The sequence below is a fragment of the Parasteatoda tepidariorum genome, chromosome 2 (genome assembly GCF_043381705.1).
Source record: "Parasteatoda tepidariorum isolate YZ-2023 chromosome 2, CAS_Ptep_4.0, whole genome shotgun sequence".
Taxonomy (NCBI): Eukaryota; Metazoa; Arthropoda; class Arachnida; order Araneae; family Theridiidae; genus Parasteatoda; species Parasteatoda tepidariorum.
In genome coordinates, this window is record NC_092205.1 from 43,023,059 (window position 1) to 43,042,091 (window position 19,033).

At 27.8% G+C, this 19,033-nt stretch overlaps 1 protein-coding gene across 2 annotated transcripts in view; it reads left to right on the forward strand.

The window, feature by feature from the left end:
- The window catches only part of LOC107453324 (DBIRD complex subunit ZNF326), a 42,378-nt gene extending 24,322 nt beyond the window's left edge, over window positions 1–18,056 (forward strand). For both annotated transcript variants that reach the window (XM_071177501.1, XM_071177500.1), the window contains exons 3-9: window positions 2,835–2,889; window positions 5,190–5,319; window positions 9,905–10,009; window positions 10,087–10,197; window positions 11,329–11,459; window positions 13,954–14,028; window positions 17,197–18,056. In XM_071177501.1, the coding sequence (XP_071033602.1) occupies window positions 2,835–2,889; window positions 5,190–5,319; window positions 9,905–10,009; window positions 10,087–10,197; window positions 11,329–11,459; window positions 13,954–14,028; window positions 17,197–17,325 (736 nt within the window). In that variant the 3' untranslated portion in view covers window positions 17,326–18,056. The remainder of the gene's footprint in view (window positions 1–2,834; window positions 2,890–5,189; window positions 5,320–9,904; window positions 10,010–10,086; window positions 10,198–11,328; window positions 11,460–13,953; window positions 14,029–17,196) is intronic.
- Window positions 18,057–19,033: the final 977 nt, after the last annotated feature.

The following is a 19,033-nucleotide window of genomic DNA, read 5'->3' on the forward strand; positions in this document are numbered from 1 at the left end:
AACATCAGTTAAATTTGTCTTAAGACTATGTCTCATTGTGGCTCCAAAATGTGCTTAGAATGAAATAATATTACTTTTAAAGTTCTTTTTTCCAAAAACTTTTTCTTGTTTATAAATTTATAGCTGATTTTTAACATGATGAGAATAAATAATTGGTTTCCTAAACAAAAAGCAGGTACTCATACATTTTTATCTCTTATTATTTTTCCTCTGAAGACAAAACTTAATTCGTTTACATCCATCTTTCTTGTTTTCTGCCCTGGGAAGGGTTTATTCGATTAACAAAACAATAATGAAGATAAACAAATTTGTGAAGGGTCGGATTAAAAGAAAAATCATTTTGTGAAGGGTCCATTTTTATGAAAAGATATTTTATGAAGGGTCTGTTAGCGGACCCAAATTTCTTCTAAACAGACCCCTGATGATTGTATTCTTTTATCACCTGAATTATTTGAAATTTTTTTGATAGTGAATGAATGTATTTTTATTTAAATATCTACATTATTATTATAATTTTTTTGTCCCCATTTTTGAATGAGAGTCCATTTTTGAACATCTGTAAAAGCCCATTTTTTTAAAATCAGAAAATTTGTCCATTTTTTAAATAATGTGTAAATCAAAAATAAAATTTTGTATGTTTGCTTTATTTGTTCTGTTTATTTGTTATTAGTTACTTTCTGAGAACATACAAAATTGTTATTATTTTTAATTTTTAAGTACCATTTTTTAATTCTTTTATGTTTTACATTCATGTTTTTATTTAATTTAAATCTAATTTTGTGTAAGATAAAAACTTAGATTTTAATGTGTATTCAGTATGAGATTCTTTTCAATGTATGTTCATTCAAAAAGTTTCTATGTGCATTTTTTTAAAGGTTATTTTGTTGAATAAATGAAGCTGAAAACACAATAGTCTGCTATTGACAATTTATTACTTATTATAAGAAAATGTTTACACAGATTTTCAGAAATTAAAAAAATGACTCTTTTTAGTCATGACCATACATACTTATTTCAATGAATGTTTTATTCTATTTTATCTGGTTGATTCTGGACTGAATGTTTAGTGCTTGCACATTTGAAATATCAAGATCAAAATATTCAGAAACTGTGTCATTTGTGTCCATATTATTTTTACTATGCAGTGAAACCTCTCGGGAGCAATCACTCTCTGTTGCACAGTAAAATGGCCGTTAATGGAGGATGATTGTTCTTAGGGGTTTAGTCTCTTAGTGACTTCAAAATGTATCAGGGGTACATGATTTTTTGCAAACGATTTTAATTTTAGTCAGTGTCATTTTCTTGGAACGGAAATGCCACTTGTGTCTTGAAAACTGGAATAAAATTCAGCCTCAATAAAAGTTATTCCCTTCTGATATAATTATGTGTAAAAACAAATTTACCAATTTAGGGATAGAACTTGAACTATTTTAAATAAATAAAAAGTTATTTTTTTTGTTTAAGTTTGTATTTTATTTTATATAATAAAAATTAGTTAGCTTTAAAAGATGAAGTTTGTTTGATGTGCTTAGTTTTTTCTAAAATAACTTTTTTTTTCTAATTTAACTTTCAACTCAAAAAATAAAGCATTGATAAGAGTGCCTTTAGTGCACTTTGACTGCAACATGAGGTTGTAGGTCTCTTTCAGAGATAGTAAAAAAAGGCTCTCTAAATAAGAGCCTAACTCAAATAGTAGGGGAGAGGGGGGTACATTTCAACATGGGGCACCTTTCAACAACTAGAATTTCTACCTTCTAATATTGCTTAAATGATTCGCCAATATGCCAGACAATAAGCTTTAACTATGCATAACTGTTGACGTTTAGTTTTAAGCACTTTCTTTNTGGAAAAAATTGAGAGGTTACCTCAAATATCAAATTAGTAAATAAAAATTAGAACTTAGATTTTGAAAGCAATAAAACTTCGAAAATAATTCTTAAGCAAAAACTGTTGAAAGGTGCCCCCCCTCCCCTATCAATACATTTTAATCTTATTTGTTTAATTAGTATTTTTTGTTTTGATATTTTTCGTGTTTCCTTATTTGGCCTTTTCCGCATTTGGTGCAGAGGTTTGCCCGGTCGCTAAGAGAGATTTTGATAGTCTCTCCTAAAGGTTTTCTTCAATACTAAGTCTTAGGAAAAAATTCTGTGCCTCCCAAAAGTGGTCGTAAGCAGAAGAGTTCACTACATATAGGTGGTCTTTCCTGAAGGTTTCACTACATATGAATCTACCAATCATAATATGTAGATTTTTATATGATGTGGATTATAAAATTTTTCCGGGTTAAATTTTGGAGTCAAACTTTTGTCGGAACTTGGTTTAATTTTTGTGATAAATAAAATAAAATTACTAGTAGCTTGATTGCCGCTATAATTAGAAATGAAATCTTCAGCTGAGATTATTTAAGATAGGTTCAAATTTTACTTGGATATGTTTCCATTATTTTGGAAGGTATTAGTCACATTAGTAAAAAAAAAAGAAGAAACAAAAAAGAAAGGAAGAAAAAAAATGTTAAAACTTTTTGTAAAAGAAAAGACTACATTTATCTACTCAACATAGAAAAATTTCTTGGTAGTGAGCTTTCATTTTTTTTCAATCCAGTACCATTTATCCTAATTGAACCTCAAAATTTTAATACTATGAAATTTTTAAGTGTTTTATTGTTTGATAATCCTTTCACTGTTGACTCTAAAAATTAGTTTGTGTAGGATCTGTTTGCTTTCCTACAAACCAAGTCTGTTGTCTTGCTCTTCAGGAATGATGTTTAAAAACAATATTATTGTATTTTTTAGATCTGAAATTGTTACTGATTATTTCTCTTTTTTCATTGTTAGGAAGAAACCATTTGGGAGAGGTGGTCAACGTTCTAATCCTGCCATGGCTTCAAAAGTACTAAAATCAATTTGTTTTGTTCTTTATTTATAGCATTTTAATGTTAGTATTGTAAAGTACTAAGTTGATCTAATTTTGTAATTTTACGTGCACAAAAGTTACAAATTCATTGAAAATAAGATTACAAACAAGGAGAAAGCCAAGCTTTTTATTATGGGTTATTTAGAATTTTAGGAAGAACTATATTTGAGTATATATGGTGTTTTTTACAATTGAAAGAATAATTTCTTTAAAACAAAGAAAATTAAATTCCTAATTTATATAAATGCTTGAATATTTATTGAAACTTTTTAAATCACTATACAGTAGAGCGCCGATTATCCGAACTGCTCGGGACCAAACATGGTTCAGATAATGAAAAGTTCGGATTATTGGAAAGTTGTTTAAAATCTAGTTTAAATGATTATTATTTATGCACTAACTTCCCTTCACACTTTTTCTAGGCTTAGGACTGGTAGTGCTATCTAAAATAGCTCTGGCGTGTTTAAAAAAATTTTTTCTTTAATTTTTAAATATTTTTTCATTTATTTTTTAAACTTTTTTTTCATTTTGAATTATTTTCATTATATTTCAGCTTTTTATATTTTTTTTTTATCAATTACTGATTTTACCACATTTTTCTTTATGTTCCATTGCAAAAGAAATCCAGCAAAGACTTTTGTTTCAAAGAAGATGCTCTTTTTTGAACAGCCATCCCCTTATTCTTTTTAAATAAATCAACTGAACGGGATCAACATCATTTTGACGTTTTAACCTATTCATTGCAATATCTAATGAATTGCATGCTTCTATATGAGAAGGTCCACTATCTTGAATTTGATCACCCACTTCTTCCTCTTCATTTTTCATTCAAAATTTCAGCAACAATTTTATCATCATTTAAAATTTGAAATCCTGGATCGTTTTCAGTGTCTCGACACCAGTGTTCTATTTCTTCTGCTGTATAACCTGGCATCTTTTCATCAGGAAGATCTACTAGTTCTAAAACTTCAGTTTCGTTTATTTTTTGGTAAGACTTTTATTCCAAGATTTCAGATTCCAAGCAGTGTAATCACTAATCATTAACCATAAGTGACAACTACCCATCCCCCAATAGTAGAACTTCAGCACATATCTATTCATAAACTCCTTCCTAATTTCAACCATTGTAGACTGTCAAATTGAAGCTCACATTCTTAGAAGATAATTTTCAGTTGAAGAGGGCTAAAGGGGTATGTAGGTTTAACTGTATAACAATACATGTATGTATTGGCTACTATAAGAAAACTGCTAAAAAAGGCTGTAAATTAAATATGGTCTTCAGATGTAGTGGATATTCTTTATTCTTCTAAATTTAGAAAAATTGTCGATAAGCTAAAAAGTATTCTAAACTTTTTAAAAAAAGAAAGAAGCGAATTCGGATAATGGGACGTTCGGATAATAAGGGTTCGGATAATCGGCGCTCTACTGTATATAGAAAATAAAGCTATGCATTTTGGGAAGAACAAGCTTTTCCTTATCAGCAGGGCAGTGAAAATACAATAACGAAAAAGAGGTAGTAAGAAATGAAGAAGGGGGGGGGGGAATTCAACCACTCAAGGAACCAGAAAATAAGAAGAGTGAATAAAAGCAAATAGCTTTGGTCTGTAGTTGGTTGTAGTTCCTTTGAAGAAAAAAAAATTTAAAAAAAATGGCAAAGAAAGCAGAGGGAAAGTGAGAATACAGAATTAAACTAATTTAAACAAGTTTTTCAAGCTCACGATAAAAATTCAAAAATTTTCTTCATTTTCATATTGTCTTCATAAAAATGCTAAATTTTCTGAAAAGAAATTTTTTTTTTTACATTTATTTAAGATAGAAAGCATTCAAGATAAAATTTTTCTGATTTATGCTACACTTTCCGTTAACCACTGAGTATCATGAAGGGTTAGGATTCTGTCTATTGTGGCCGAAACTTACCCAGCTTCAGATTAATGGTAGTAGTTCTTAATTTACACACACTAGAGCTGCGTAATGGGCTAATACTACTGCTACAGATAGATGGGTAGTAGCTTGTCTGAAGGGGAAAATTGGCTGGCAAAAAATACTATATAGCCAGGCCACCATCATGCCATTGTTCCCAAATTTGTGTAATTTCTTAATGTCAATGACTCGATTGGTTTGGTAACCAGCCGTTGTGGGTGCTTTTATAGCAATAAAAATATTAATAGATGCTTTTTTTCGTATTCATATATGTGTAATAAGCCTGATTTTATTATTTGATTATTTAGCATTGTTGTTTGTATGACTATTTTTATTATTGTTATCTTTATATTCAGTCAACTTGGAAATGTGAAATATGTTCTATCCAATTTACTTCTCAAATTCCTCTCGATATGCATCTACGGGGTTCAAAACACGCAAAAAAGCTGAAAAGCCAAACTGCATTTAATTCTATTCAAGGACAAAGTAAGTTTCTTATTTGAGAGTTTAATCAACATTTTTTTTGTATTAAGTAGCAAAGAATTAAGTTTTGCTATGTTTTAAATATCTCTTTTATTAATGATAATTTTATTTTATTATTTAAAGAATTCTCAAGTTCTTAAATAACAAAAATTAATGTATTGTTTGAATGTTTCTTCTTTTTTATTTTGTAATATTTTTGGTTTCATATAGAAGGAATTTCTGTTTCTATTTCAAAAAACAAAGTTTTGGGGTAGAACTAAAAATGTATGTAATGTTTATAATAAATATCCCTTTTTTCGATCTATGGATACACTTGTTATATTTCTCTCACACAAAAATTTGCATAAAATACTGTAATTTTGCAAAGGTGCGCCACATCTGAAAAATTTGACTAAAAAGGAAAAGCTTTTCATCAGAAAGGTCGCAACATCAGATAAGCCACACTAAATTTTACTATGTAATCGAACATAGTAAAATTTACATAAAACATAGTAAAATTATCCGTGATATGCATCTGTTTCAAATAACAAGTTATTTATAAAATAAATAATTAGACATTTAAAAATCATTGTAATAATTATTAAATATATGATAAATTAATATATAGGATATTATTACTACAGTAGACGCCGCTTAATGTGATCACAGTTAATGTTATCAATCGTTTAATGTTATCAAAATCGCTTAGTCCCGTCCGCTTATATCAAAATACATTGAAAAATCATCGTTTATTGTAATCAAATGTTCGTTTATTGTTATCAGTTTATAGGTAAATTTTATTTTCCTGAAATCAATAAAAACAAGAAGAAAAACTTTTTTTGTGTTTTGTGAAGTGTTTCCTGAAACTTACCAAAAGTCCAAACGGGGCTGGTATATTATCTTTTAAACATGTGTTATTATGAGGGGGGGTATTTTGCCATTTTCGGTCAAGCACTGCAAAATTCCGCCGCACTGTACGATTTCAAATTCCCGGAAATCCTAAATAAAGAGAAAAGAAGACCTGCCAGTAACGAGTCAATGTTTGTCACGAGCCCCTTTTCAGAAGAACTAAACAATGTGACAGATGATATGTTCCAGCCGCTATGGGAAGGGGGTAAGGGGTGACCTTCAAAAGAGAAAATTGTTTCAGGTATGCCACTTGATCTTGGCAGGTCCCTTACTGAATCGCTATTGGTCAAACAATAAAATGGGAAGGGGGATAGTGAAACTGCAACATCTAAGTGTTTAAAAGACGGAAAAAAATCATTTTTTAGCTTAATTTTTTTTTTCGTTTATTGTAATCAATCAGTTATTGTTATCAAATCAGGTTCGTCCCGATGTGATCACATTAAGCGGCGTCTACTGTACTACAATCAGAAATTATGTATTTCGATAATTTTCATCATAACTTGTCAAATAAGCTCAGAATTGTATTGCGTACAATTGTGCACAATTCAAATGCAACAGAGTCGCAAACGCCAATAATAAATACCAATTTCAAATATTCAAATTTTATCTAAAGTGTTTCACCTCACTCATTAATTTTAGAGAAAATTTTTTTCATACCTGCAGCAGAAGAAAGGAGGTGGGGAAATCGTACTTATGTCGATTCTTGTAAGAGACTTATTGGTCAACGGCTTCTTTGGTTGAAGAGGAAAGCATCTCTTGCACTAATGTTACATTGTTGCAAATTATTTTTCACCTGCACTGTTAATTCTTTAGATTATTATTGAACGTTAATTATAAAAATAGATCTCTGTAAAAGATAAAAAGATGAGGAGTAATAATGAAATTTTGGAGAACCAATTCAACAATATAGAATTATCAAGTTCAAGTTGCAAAAAAAAAACAAAAAAAAAGCACCCGATAGGCCACCCCATTAAATACACCACATATACCAAAATTTAATGTTTTAAATCAGAAATGCCATGGCGTACCTTCTCGAAATTACGATATTAGGAACTGAATTCTGAATAGCTTACAGGTTAGTTTTTTGTTTTTTCCTATGTTGTTTCTGAATGATCGTTTAATTTTCTTTTCAATAATTATAAATTATTTAAACATTAAAAATTTATAGCGTAGCAAATATTTCATTTTATGGAGATAATCTAAATATTCGACGATTTAAAAATAATCTCACACAGTCATACAGTAAATGCTCTAAATGTTTGCAGAATTTTGAACTGTTAACTAATTGTTGTAAAGTTAAAGTGTAAAAAATCTGCAAAGGTTTTCCCCATTGGAACATCAATTGAATTTTCTCCCCCTTACCCAGTTTAAATCTTGTAACAAGTTCTTACCAAGTAATTCATTAAAATATTTGAATTTTCTAATTTTTTGTTTGCATTCTCAATAACTTTTTTCATTTTATGATGACTGAATACAAAAGATAGCTGATGTCTGAGATAGCTGTCTTTATACTGTTTTAGAATGAAATAATTAAAACTATTTTTGGTAGGTTTTTTTTTATAAAAATTAAAATATTATGTATATCTATTATATTTTAAATTATCAAAGATCATAAATATTGAAGATAATTTCAGTTTCTATATTGTTGTAATTTGCATTCTAGCATATTTAGTTATCTATTAATTATATTGCTGAAATTATAAAAGTTCAAACTTAAGCAATATCATTATCAAATATCATTTAACAATATCATTAAAGGATAAATGAAATAAACTTGAAGTGTGCTTTTTAGTCTTTTTTACTTGAAAAATTGATATTTATTGTGCTATGAATAAAATTATATTCATTAGCAGTCAGTGAGTTTTAAAATTTTGACCTAGCTTAAAATCCATCTTGACAAAAATAGACAAAACTTAAAATAACCATACATTTGATTGCATTTTTCAAACTTCTTTAATGAGTATTTCTTTTTTTAAAGAAGGAATTAATGAATCCAGATAAATTTATAATAAATGCATAAATCGCTTTGTAAATTTTTTNTAAATTATCAAAGATCATAAATATTGAAGATAATTTCAGTTTCTATATTGTTGTAATTTGCATTCTGGCATATTTAGTTATCTATTAATTATATTGCTAAAATTATATAAGTTCAGACTTAAACAATATCATTATCAAATATCATTTAACAATATCAGTAAAAGATAAATGAAATAAACTTTAAGTGTGCTTTTTAGTCTTTTTTATTTAAAAAATTAATATATATTTTGTTATGACTAAAATTATATTCATTAGCAGTCAGTGAGTTTTTAAATTTTGACCTAGCTTAAAATTAATTTTGACAAAAATAGACAAAACTCAAAATAACCATACATTTGATTGCATTTTTCAAACTTCTTTAATGAGTATTTCTTTTTTTAAAGAATGAATAATGAATCCAGATAAATTTATAATAAATGTATAAATTGCTTTGTAAATATTTTAAAAATTAGTCTTTTTTTTAAAGTTCATGAAAGGCAACAATTGTTTTTACAAGGTTACCACAGTAGCTATAAATTATAATTGTGGTTGTAAATTTGCGCTGTAGAAATTTAGAGTTTTAAAACTCACTTTATCGTTTGGAATTCTGATTACGAAGAGATGCCGACCCCATAGTCCGGGACTTGCCCCGAAATGATTATGCTCAGTACAGGGTATCCGCGAACCTGGAAAGTCATGAAAAATCATGGAAAGTCTTGAAAAATCATGGAAAGTCATGATTTTTACTATTTTTTTAAAAAAAATTGTAGAAAGTCATGGATTTAGGTCTCCGAAAGATCTAATTTTTAAAATGGAATCCCCCCCCCCCCAGAATTCATCCTGTTCCTAATATCTAAATTTCTAACAAAATCACCACTCAGTCACATTTTATTAGAATATAAAATGATTTTATCATGTTTCTTAAAAATTACTGTGTTCTTTAAAAAAATGAAAGAAAAAGCATCATTTCTAGAGCGAATTATCTTTTAAGCTCTCTGCTCTATGATGTAAGAATTTTTATTTTATCAATTTAAAATTCTAGTTGAAGCAAACCTGTCATTGGCGAATTTCTTTTATTCCGAAATGAGAACGGAAAAATCAAGAGTATTTCTTTCCTTTCTGATGAACAAGAAAAGTATCTTTAGAATATAATTCTGCAGAAAAAAAAAAATATTTGCTTTTGTATTTTTTTCAGCTATTTTATTGTTTCAACTCTTTCTCTACTCTGTTTTTTAAATTTAAAATCTATAAATATGAAGATGCAGAGCATAACAGTTTTGGTTATACCTATTATTTCGAATAATGTTATAATGCTTTTTTAAATTTATTGTTGCGTTTTTTAGTAACTTCTTTAAGTCTTGAAAAATCCTTGGAATTAGTCATGGAAAATCATGAAAAGTGATGAATTTGAAAATCTAAAATGTAGCAGATACCCTGTTATTATTTAAATAAGAGAAAGTAAGTGCTCTATACCCCCATTTAGTTGTTAAAGTTGGGTTATAAACTGAAATGGCATAATTTTTGCTGTGTCTATTTTAGTAAACTTGTATTTTCAGCTTTGACCATTTTCGTAAACACACATTTCAAGCTATGTTAAGATTTAAAAACTCACCGATGCTTTTCTACTGTATGCAAACTAGTTCTAACTAACATCTGTTTACTAATAACCGATATGTTTCAGTCACACAGATCAAAGAAATTGAAAAGTCAGATGGGAAAAAATTCTACTGTGAGTTGTGCGATATAATTGCCAATAGCTCTCTTCAACTTCAAATGCATTTAGATGGTATGAATGTAACAACATAATTTCTTAAATTTTCTGCATGGTTACTTTTACCTATAATTTTTTTTATTGATTTTTAGGAACCAAGCACAAAAATAAATTAACCCAATCTACTGAAAATACAACAGAAGAATCTAAAGATATGCTGGGAAACAAAAATGTAAAAGAGAAAGAAGAGCTTAATGGAAAAAGTTAGCTTGTTTTTTCTTTAACTTTATTTACTAAGACAATTTCCTTTACATACAGACATATTTTTAACTTCCCCTAGAAAATTATTTCATTCATAGAAAATCCAGAGAGATCTTTAAAATATAAATGAATGAATAAATAGATGTTTAGTATTGTCACGTATTGTACTTTAATTAAAGATTTAACAAAAATTGTGTGGCACATTCGGTGCGGACGTTTTCCTGGTCGCTGTGGGAGGTTTTAGTGGTCTCTCCTAAAGGTTTTTTTCAGCATAAAGTCTATGGAAGTCTGTGCCTCCCAAAAGTGGTCGTAAATGGAGGAGGTGGTCTTTTCTGGAGGTTTTACTGTATAATCTCAGGGAAGACACTAGGCTTTCAAAATCCCGGGTCCCTGGGACCCATGACTTTTAAAAAACTGGGTCCTTTTGAAAAAAAATGGGTCCCTTACATAAATTTTTAAACAAATATAATCTTTCTGAAAAATACTTAATAGATTATTAGTACATGAATTATAACAATTATAATGCTGTAATATGCTAATATTGAAATATAATAGAAAAATAAAATAAAACAAAATCTAAATTTATGTAAAATATTTTTATTAGTGTGCTTCCCTCTCTACTTATTTACACTGCTTCCCCCTCTACGTATTTTACAAGACTGAAATATCTTATGTGCTCTTATAATTACATCTTGGGAATTTGACATATCTGGCCCTTCAAGNAGTTTTTTTTTTTTTTTTTATACCGAGGATGCATACCGATTTATTTTTTGCGTCCCAATTTTTCGATTTTATTAAAATGTTTCGATATCAAAGATTAAAAAGTCGGGAAATTTATAAACTTTCTTCAAAAATTTACGCGTCCCGCGGGACGCGTAGCGATCATTTTTTTGCGTCCGATTTCAATTTTTTGCGTATTTTACGCGCTATAGCGCGTAAATGTCTTCACTGAATCTCCTTTTGTGACTAAATTCTTTTCTTTCATTAAAAATTTCAGACGACTAGGGCATGCATTTCAATCAAAAATAAGACTTTATCTTAATGAGGAAATTAAATAATAATCAAAAATAAGACTTTATCTTAATGAGGTATTAATAAGTTTATTCTAAAATTGTAATTTGAAATTATTTTAGGTAATGGAGGTGGTGGTGGTGTAAGAAGACCAGCACCTGCAGACTTTAGTGAGCCTCAGCCAGTAAAAATGACTAAATTTTCTTGTGATATATGTAATATTTTTATGAATTCTGAAGTACAACTGCAACAGGTAAAAAGAGATATTATAAGTTAGATTAAAAAAAAAAATTGAGTATAAGAAATGTTATATGTTATTTTAAGTACTTTAAACTAATGTTGCAACTTGATATTACAGGATTACTTTATAATAAAAGAATACCACTTTCAATTTAGAACTGTTAATTTGGGATAAAAATAAAATACAGTACAGAACCCATTATCCAGAAATCAGAAAACCGGAAAACCATAAAACCGGAACGAAATTCGATAAATTTTCTCGCCATTTAAAAAAAAATTTTTTTTTTTCCCCTCATAAGATTTTACGATTTTTCTTTCTTTTTTTTAAAGATTTTTACCTTACCATCATTTTGGAAATAATCATTAGTGTATTACTTCATCGTTTTTTCTTATTTTTAAGATTATTTCAAAATTTGTTTTTTAGTTGGGTTTAACAATTAAAAAAACGACTTTTNTCTTATTTTTAAGATTATTTCCAAATTTTTTTTTTTAGTTGGGTTTAACAATTAAAAAAACGGCTTTTTGTAGCGATTCAGAAAACCAGAAAAGTCCGTTATCCGGAATAGCGATGCTCCCGACCGTTCCGGATAATCGGTTCCCTACTGTATCACATCATAATAGTAGAAAATAATATTAAGAATGATAGAGGATGATAATGAAATAATACAAATAAATATCAGTAAATGATGAGAAAATAAATAATTTATCAGTATCTGTTAATTAAGAAACCTTACCAATTTTTTGGCCATAGGAATGTGTTGATTACTTTGAAAAATCATTTTTGACCCTTTTATTTATATATTCCACCGGGAATTAATATAAAAAATATATTGGTTTGAAAATTATAAATCTTCTCGAGCATAATTGCATTTTTATTTTATAAAAATTTTCATAAAAATATTTATTGCAATGAATTTAAAAACCTAATGGAGAAATATTGATAGTGAAAATGATTAAAGTGCTTAGATATTAGTAGGGCCTGTATTTATTTGAAACTCTAATTTAAACTTTTTAAAATTAAATCTTCTAATATATACCCATGTAACATTCAATCAATAGAAAAGAAAGAATTTTTTTGGCAAAACTGAATATTTAGCAAAACTACTCACTAAGGAATTTGTGATGCTGTTAAATAAAAAAACTTGTTCTAATAATTTTTTCAATGTTTTTTCCAAATTTCTTTATTTACTTTTTTTTAAAATTAATGTAAAAAAATTTTGAATCCTAATTTCTGCACTTTAATTTTACAATTTAATTTCAATAAAATCATTAAAAATGGAATGCAGATTAGTTTAATACATGTTGTTAACCCTTAGCAATCTGAAAATATTTTTACATAAAACCCAACCCGGGTGGGCAAAAGCTGCCTGGTCCTATTTTGGTGAACCCTGTTAATTAATACAATTATGTCAGTACTTACATTATAATAAAATTGTTTTTTTATTGTTTTTTTTTATTGATTAATTTTCTTTTTTGAGAAAGGTAAATAATTGACACTGTCACTGATGGCATATGTATATTCAATGATGAATTATCATACTATTTTTAAGGTCCTTAATTTTTCAAAAAAGTCCTTAATTTTTTTTAAAGAAAAAGTCCTTAAGATGTGTTAATTTTTGCTTTGCTAAAAGAGTGGGAACCCTGTTATAAGTTATGGCCCTTTACACCTAGCTGTAAATGTTCTGATGAAATGAGCTTTCTATAATATTTGCTATAGTTAAAATTTGTTGTATTCAAGTACGAAGTACTTGTTTCCCTAATTTGGATTGCTATAGTTATGAGACATTTTAAAATTCTAGTAAGTAATATTAGTACATTAGTTAAAGTTTTAAGCTTTCAATATTGATAAACAAGTTGTAAACATGGAAAAATGTAAATCAAGCAACTAATTAAAATTAATAGAACTTTTTGGCCATTTATGAATTTATAAACTTCTTTACAGAATTTGCCTTTTTTTGTATATATTTCTAAAATTAGATAGCTATCCCCCCCCCCTAAAAAAAGCAGAATTTAAAATATTAGAAGTTAGACTTCATCTCCAGAAAGCAACATATAAAAGTATTAATAGTAAGAATTTCAACAAACTAAACAATCTTCTGAATCCACATAATTTTTCATCAGTTGGTGCAAAAAAATCAAACATGATGTTTAAAACATTTTCCCCAAACTAACCAATCCTCAATTTTTATTTTATTTTAACAAAATAAAAATAACATTTGTGATAGGACCGTTAAAAACAGATAATGTATTTGGTAAAAGGTAGGACCATGTATATCTATATTTGTGTCCAAGAATCTACTGGATTTTTATTTACACCTGTTGGGCATAAAATAACTGTTGAACTTTGTTGATTAATATTGAACTTTGTTGGCATAAATTATTTATTATTAGTTTTTGGAAATCCTAATTTTTGTATTTTATTCTTGACAGAATGTATCCTTTAAAAAATAATTTTTTAAAGTAAAATAATTTTGTAAAATAAGCCTCTATTTTTATTATTTTTGCAGCACCTAACAAGCAAAAAACATCAAGCTAAAGTTGAAGGAAAACCAATAATCAAAAAGAGGAAATTTCAAAAGCAGGTAATGTGAAATTTGCTGAATTGGTAATGTTTTAAGCTATGTTTTAAAAGTTCCATATTATTTTGTATTGATTTAAGATAACAAATTTCGTAGTAAAAATTTTTTTTAACAGAAATTATTGTAATAAATACCTCACTGAATTGAGTTCCTGTTTTTAAAAAAATTTCGTACTGGAGTAAATTTGTCTTTTCGTTGCTATTTTGTCCCTTGTTTAGAAGAGAAGTTTGTCTTTGAAAATATAAAATGAATTTAGGATAACTAGTTTAAGTTTTGAGTTAAGAATATTTTAGCAAAATTGTTCGTGGCGTTTTCAATTTTACAGGCTTATTGAATTTCTCTTTTTTATTTGACTTTATACTGGACTTACGTTTTTTTGCTTTTTTTTTTGTTGCTGAAATTTGAATATCTACTTCATCTGCTGTAATATAATTTAATATATTAAGAACAACCATTTTCCATTTAATGTACCTTAATGACTTTTTTCTATTTAATGTACCACTGACATTAGATGAAAAAAAAAGCACTAAATTATATTCATATATATTTTCCTTATCAGTTAAATCTACTATTTTCTAGATATTTATTAGTAAAGCTCTAACTAAGAAATTTTTGCATCTTACAAATCTGAATCAGAAAGAGCTTCTGTTAAGACTATTACTTCTTGCATTGTTAGGCAAGGTACTAAGAAGCAAAATTGTAAATTAAACAAATAAAGCGGTCCCTTTTCCTGAGCTCATGCAGCTAAAAAAATGTATCTCTATAATAGAAATTATTAGAATAAAAAATAACTATTAATGCTATAATCTATTCAATACCATTATAGAAAACACATTAACAAACCCTGGTAAAGCTAAATTAATTGTCAAATAACAATAAGAAAAAGTATAACAATAAAAATATAACTTTTAATCCAGTGAAACCTCGTCAAATTCAACACAAAGGGGAACAGAAAAGACGTTCAGGTTAAAAGTAGTTCACATTATCAGTCTAAAATTTTTTTTGGATGAAAGTCGTACAATTCGCAGGCATTTTGTATTATCTATATCTGTTATCTTTTTGCATTTTCTAACCTTAAATTTCTATTATGAATGTGTAAATTCTATAAATAAATTCATTTCAGTGAATGATTTTACTTTGAACTTTGTATTAAATTAATTACATAGGCATCTCATAATAAATGCAACCAATTAGTTTAAAAAATAAAATGAAGTTACAAGGGGGGGGGGAATATAGTTCTCACAAAATTCAAAAAGTGTACTGACTTTAGGTGCTATATATATATATTTAATTTGCAGAAGCAAATAAAACATTACTGTACAGTAACTAATTAATAGGGGTAAACAGATTTATTGCATAAAATAGAAAAGATTATTAACAAAATAATCGGTAACAGCTCACTGTTGTAATTTCTTATTCGCATATGCTTTCGAAAATTTTTTAAACTGACCAACTGCATACAAAAAATGATATGTATTTTAGTTTTGCATTACAAAAGAACAAACAGTTTTAATTGTTTTATAAACATCCATCAGAGGAAAGTTAACTAAAGCATTCCCTAATGAAATTTTCTCCACATGTTTTCATTCGTAGATATGCAATAAGCTATTTCAATTTCTTAGAACAGCCTATGAGAGTGTGTGAGAAATTGTTATCCATAGTGAATAAAGGATCAATTATCAGGGAAAAAGGCTTCTTTACATTCACACACACACAAAGTATTCCTATGTGGTGAAAGTAAACTCGATTCATATTAGAGTACAAAAGGACTTATGTAATTTCCTGTAATGCCTTTCCCCCCCTCACAACTTTCATTTGACTGTTGTAATGTTGCAATTATCAACACTATAACAAAGCTTTAAAATAATGTACTCTTGTATTGCTGTGCAAAAGAAAAATCAATGTAAGTGACGGAAAATTCAAAATTGAGATTTATATATATATTTGGCATCGCTGTGTGATACATTACACGTTGCAAAAATATTTTTTTCAAAAATAAGTTTTGCTTTATCAGTTTTTTAAAATTCTATTTTAGCGTTCATAGCATTAGCAATAGAAAGAAAATAGTTACCAAGCTACTTTTCTCAGAATCTATTCTGAAGCACTTATGTTTTTTTTCCAATTGCATGGCAGTATAGATATAGAGCTGTGAATTATCAGTTTTCTTACCTGTCAGATAGGAAATAAATCTTCTGTTCACATTAAAGGTAAAAAATGTTTTCAGGTGTAATAAAATTAGAGTTTACCTTAAAAGATGTTTCATGTTAAGCATGCTCACGCTAAAAGTACTTTAAAGAATTATATCTGTATGCAATTTGACGGGAAATCGAAAATTAGTTCACGTTAAAAGAAATTGACGTTGGTCGTGTTCACGTTAACGAAATTTGACTGTACAACAAGAGAAAATACTGTGCATAAATGGGTGTATTACTTGCATTATGTAAGCATTGTTGTAACGTTTCACGCTTGTCAATTTCACTTTAGAAAACCACTGCTGCAAATTCATTATTTTCTGAAGATTAAAATGAAATGTTTAATTGAGAAACATTCATCCCCTTTTTTTAAAATTATTTTTCTTGAATAAGTAACCACCATGGCAGAATTGTGGTGACACGGCGACATTGTCGCAGAAAATTAAAGAGTTCTTACAGAAAGATTTTTTTATTTGAGAAGTTTTTTATTTGAGTCGTTTTTTTTTTACCTGCAGAATTTTTCGAAATATATTTTTTTTCTGTAGAACTTTTTTCCCCTTTTCTGCAGAATTATATTCAAAAAATCCCTTTCTCGCATATCGCAGGTGGAATAAATGCTCGTGATCTTTTTTTTTCTACTTTCTTTGGGGAGTGGGAGCTAAATTTATTAAAAAAGTTGAATAATAATGAGAACTTTATCAAATTAGATTAAAAAAAATATGTATTTAAGTATATTTTAAATATTTGTAAAATTATATTATTCATATATATATCATTCCTTGCTCTTTTATAGAAATATTGGCAGAAAAAATTTAATTTTATTATACCCACTTAAAAAGTTTTACTGGTAAAATAATTTTTTTTCCTCGTGAAAAAACTTATTAAACACATTTTACTATATATATATATTTTAAATTGGTTTATTTATTATTCTGTGAAATTGCATTAAAAAAATTTTTGATAAAAATTTTTCACATAGGATGAAGAGGGTGTGCAACCAATCGAACAGCAACCTGAAACTGAAAATGAGACTAAAGTAGAACCTACAAGTGTTGTTGGAGTCAAAACTTTGTCTGCTAGTTTTGTGCGAAGTGAAAATTTGTTGTAATTTAATCCCATGTGTCATATATATAAAATTCATAAGCATAAATGATTATAGTACAATCATATTTTGTGTTTGTACTTTCCTATTAGAAAGGTAATTTCTTTGGGAATATTTTCTGTACTATAATCTCAACAAAATTGCCATCACAGGATTTTCGATATCAGAGATTTTTGAACTGTATTTAAATTTTTTTTTTCACGACTGCAAAAGCATGGGATTAAATGTGAAGGAAAAGCTGTATGTATATATATCATATTTATGTTTATCCATTCATTAAGTAAGGGTTTTCATACATGTATGAGCGTAAATCTTTTAAAATGTAGCTTATTTAGAATGTTGTAAACTTTTAGTGTAGCTGTTTCTTGCATATTATGTGTGAACATAATTTCACAAATAGATATATTGTTATGCAAAGTCAAGATTGGGTTTGATCATTAATACTATAGATTTTTGCCAAAAATGTGCAAAAAAAAAAAAAAAACATTATATCGGTCATCAAATGTCCTTCCATTTCATTTACTTTGTGTACCGTACAAAAGCACATTGAATTTGCTGTTATGTTATACATAGTTGATTTTGACTTAATTTGATAATATTATTTTTTACATTCTGATTAAGTTTCATATTTTTTAAACCTTACCTTTAATGTTTTCGTAAATGCTATTGTGTTATCCAAAAGTGTTGACATGTCTAACAATAATGAACTACAAATATAATAAATATCTAATAATAAATTATTGTAGATTGAATTATTCATTTTATTAGATTTACATTTTATCAATTATTTCCTATGTTGTCAGCTCCTGTATATGAATCTAACCTTAGCAATTTTATTAAAATACAGTAGAGAACCAATTATCCGGAACGATCAGGACCATCGCGATTCCGGATAACTGATTTTTCCGGTTTTCTGAATCGCTACAAAATGCCGTTTTTTTAATGTTTATAAAACGAAACTAAAAAATTATTTTGAAATAGTTTTAGAAATAATAAAAAATGATAAATAATAATACACTTAAGTTTAAATAAGGAAAGAAATTATGAAATAAAAATTATATACAGGCTTATATATGTTATTAATGTTATTATTAACATTAATAACATATATAAGCTATTTGTGCTTATGTGAGATTCGTCTACAAACGGCTTTTGATCCGTCCTCTAAATCAGTTCTTTCGTCAACTCGATACGCCGTACGCTCTACATAACAAAATGGGCTCAAAATTTTGCAGGAAAAAAAATTTTTTTTAATGGAAGAAAATTAATTTCCGGTTCCAAATTTCATTCCGGTTATCTGGTTTTCCGGATAAAAGGTTCTGCACTGTATATATTGATTCTGTTTCAATAGAATGGTTTCTGACTCTAGGTGGAAAGCAAAAGATGCATAATTTGTTGGTTGGCGATCTGAGAATTATAAAATGGTTATTACACAAGATTGCTTCAGAAATGTTTTCTTTATTTTTTAGCAAGAGAAAAAAATATTTATCATGAAACCTTAATATGTAAAATAGGGTGCCTAGCATTTTTAAAAAGTGCTTATTTTTGATTTACGTTTTTTAAAAGCCCTTAAAGGTACTTTTCTTATTCGGGGTTTGTTAAAAGTGCTTAATTTTATGTGTTTTAAAAAGAGATTTTTTCTTTGGCTTATCGATTGTCGTTCTAAATTACAAAAAATTCACGAATTTTCTCTGCAATATTTATCAGAAACTAG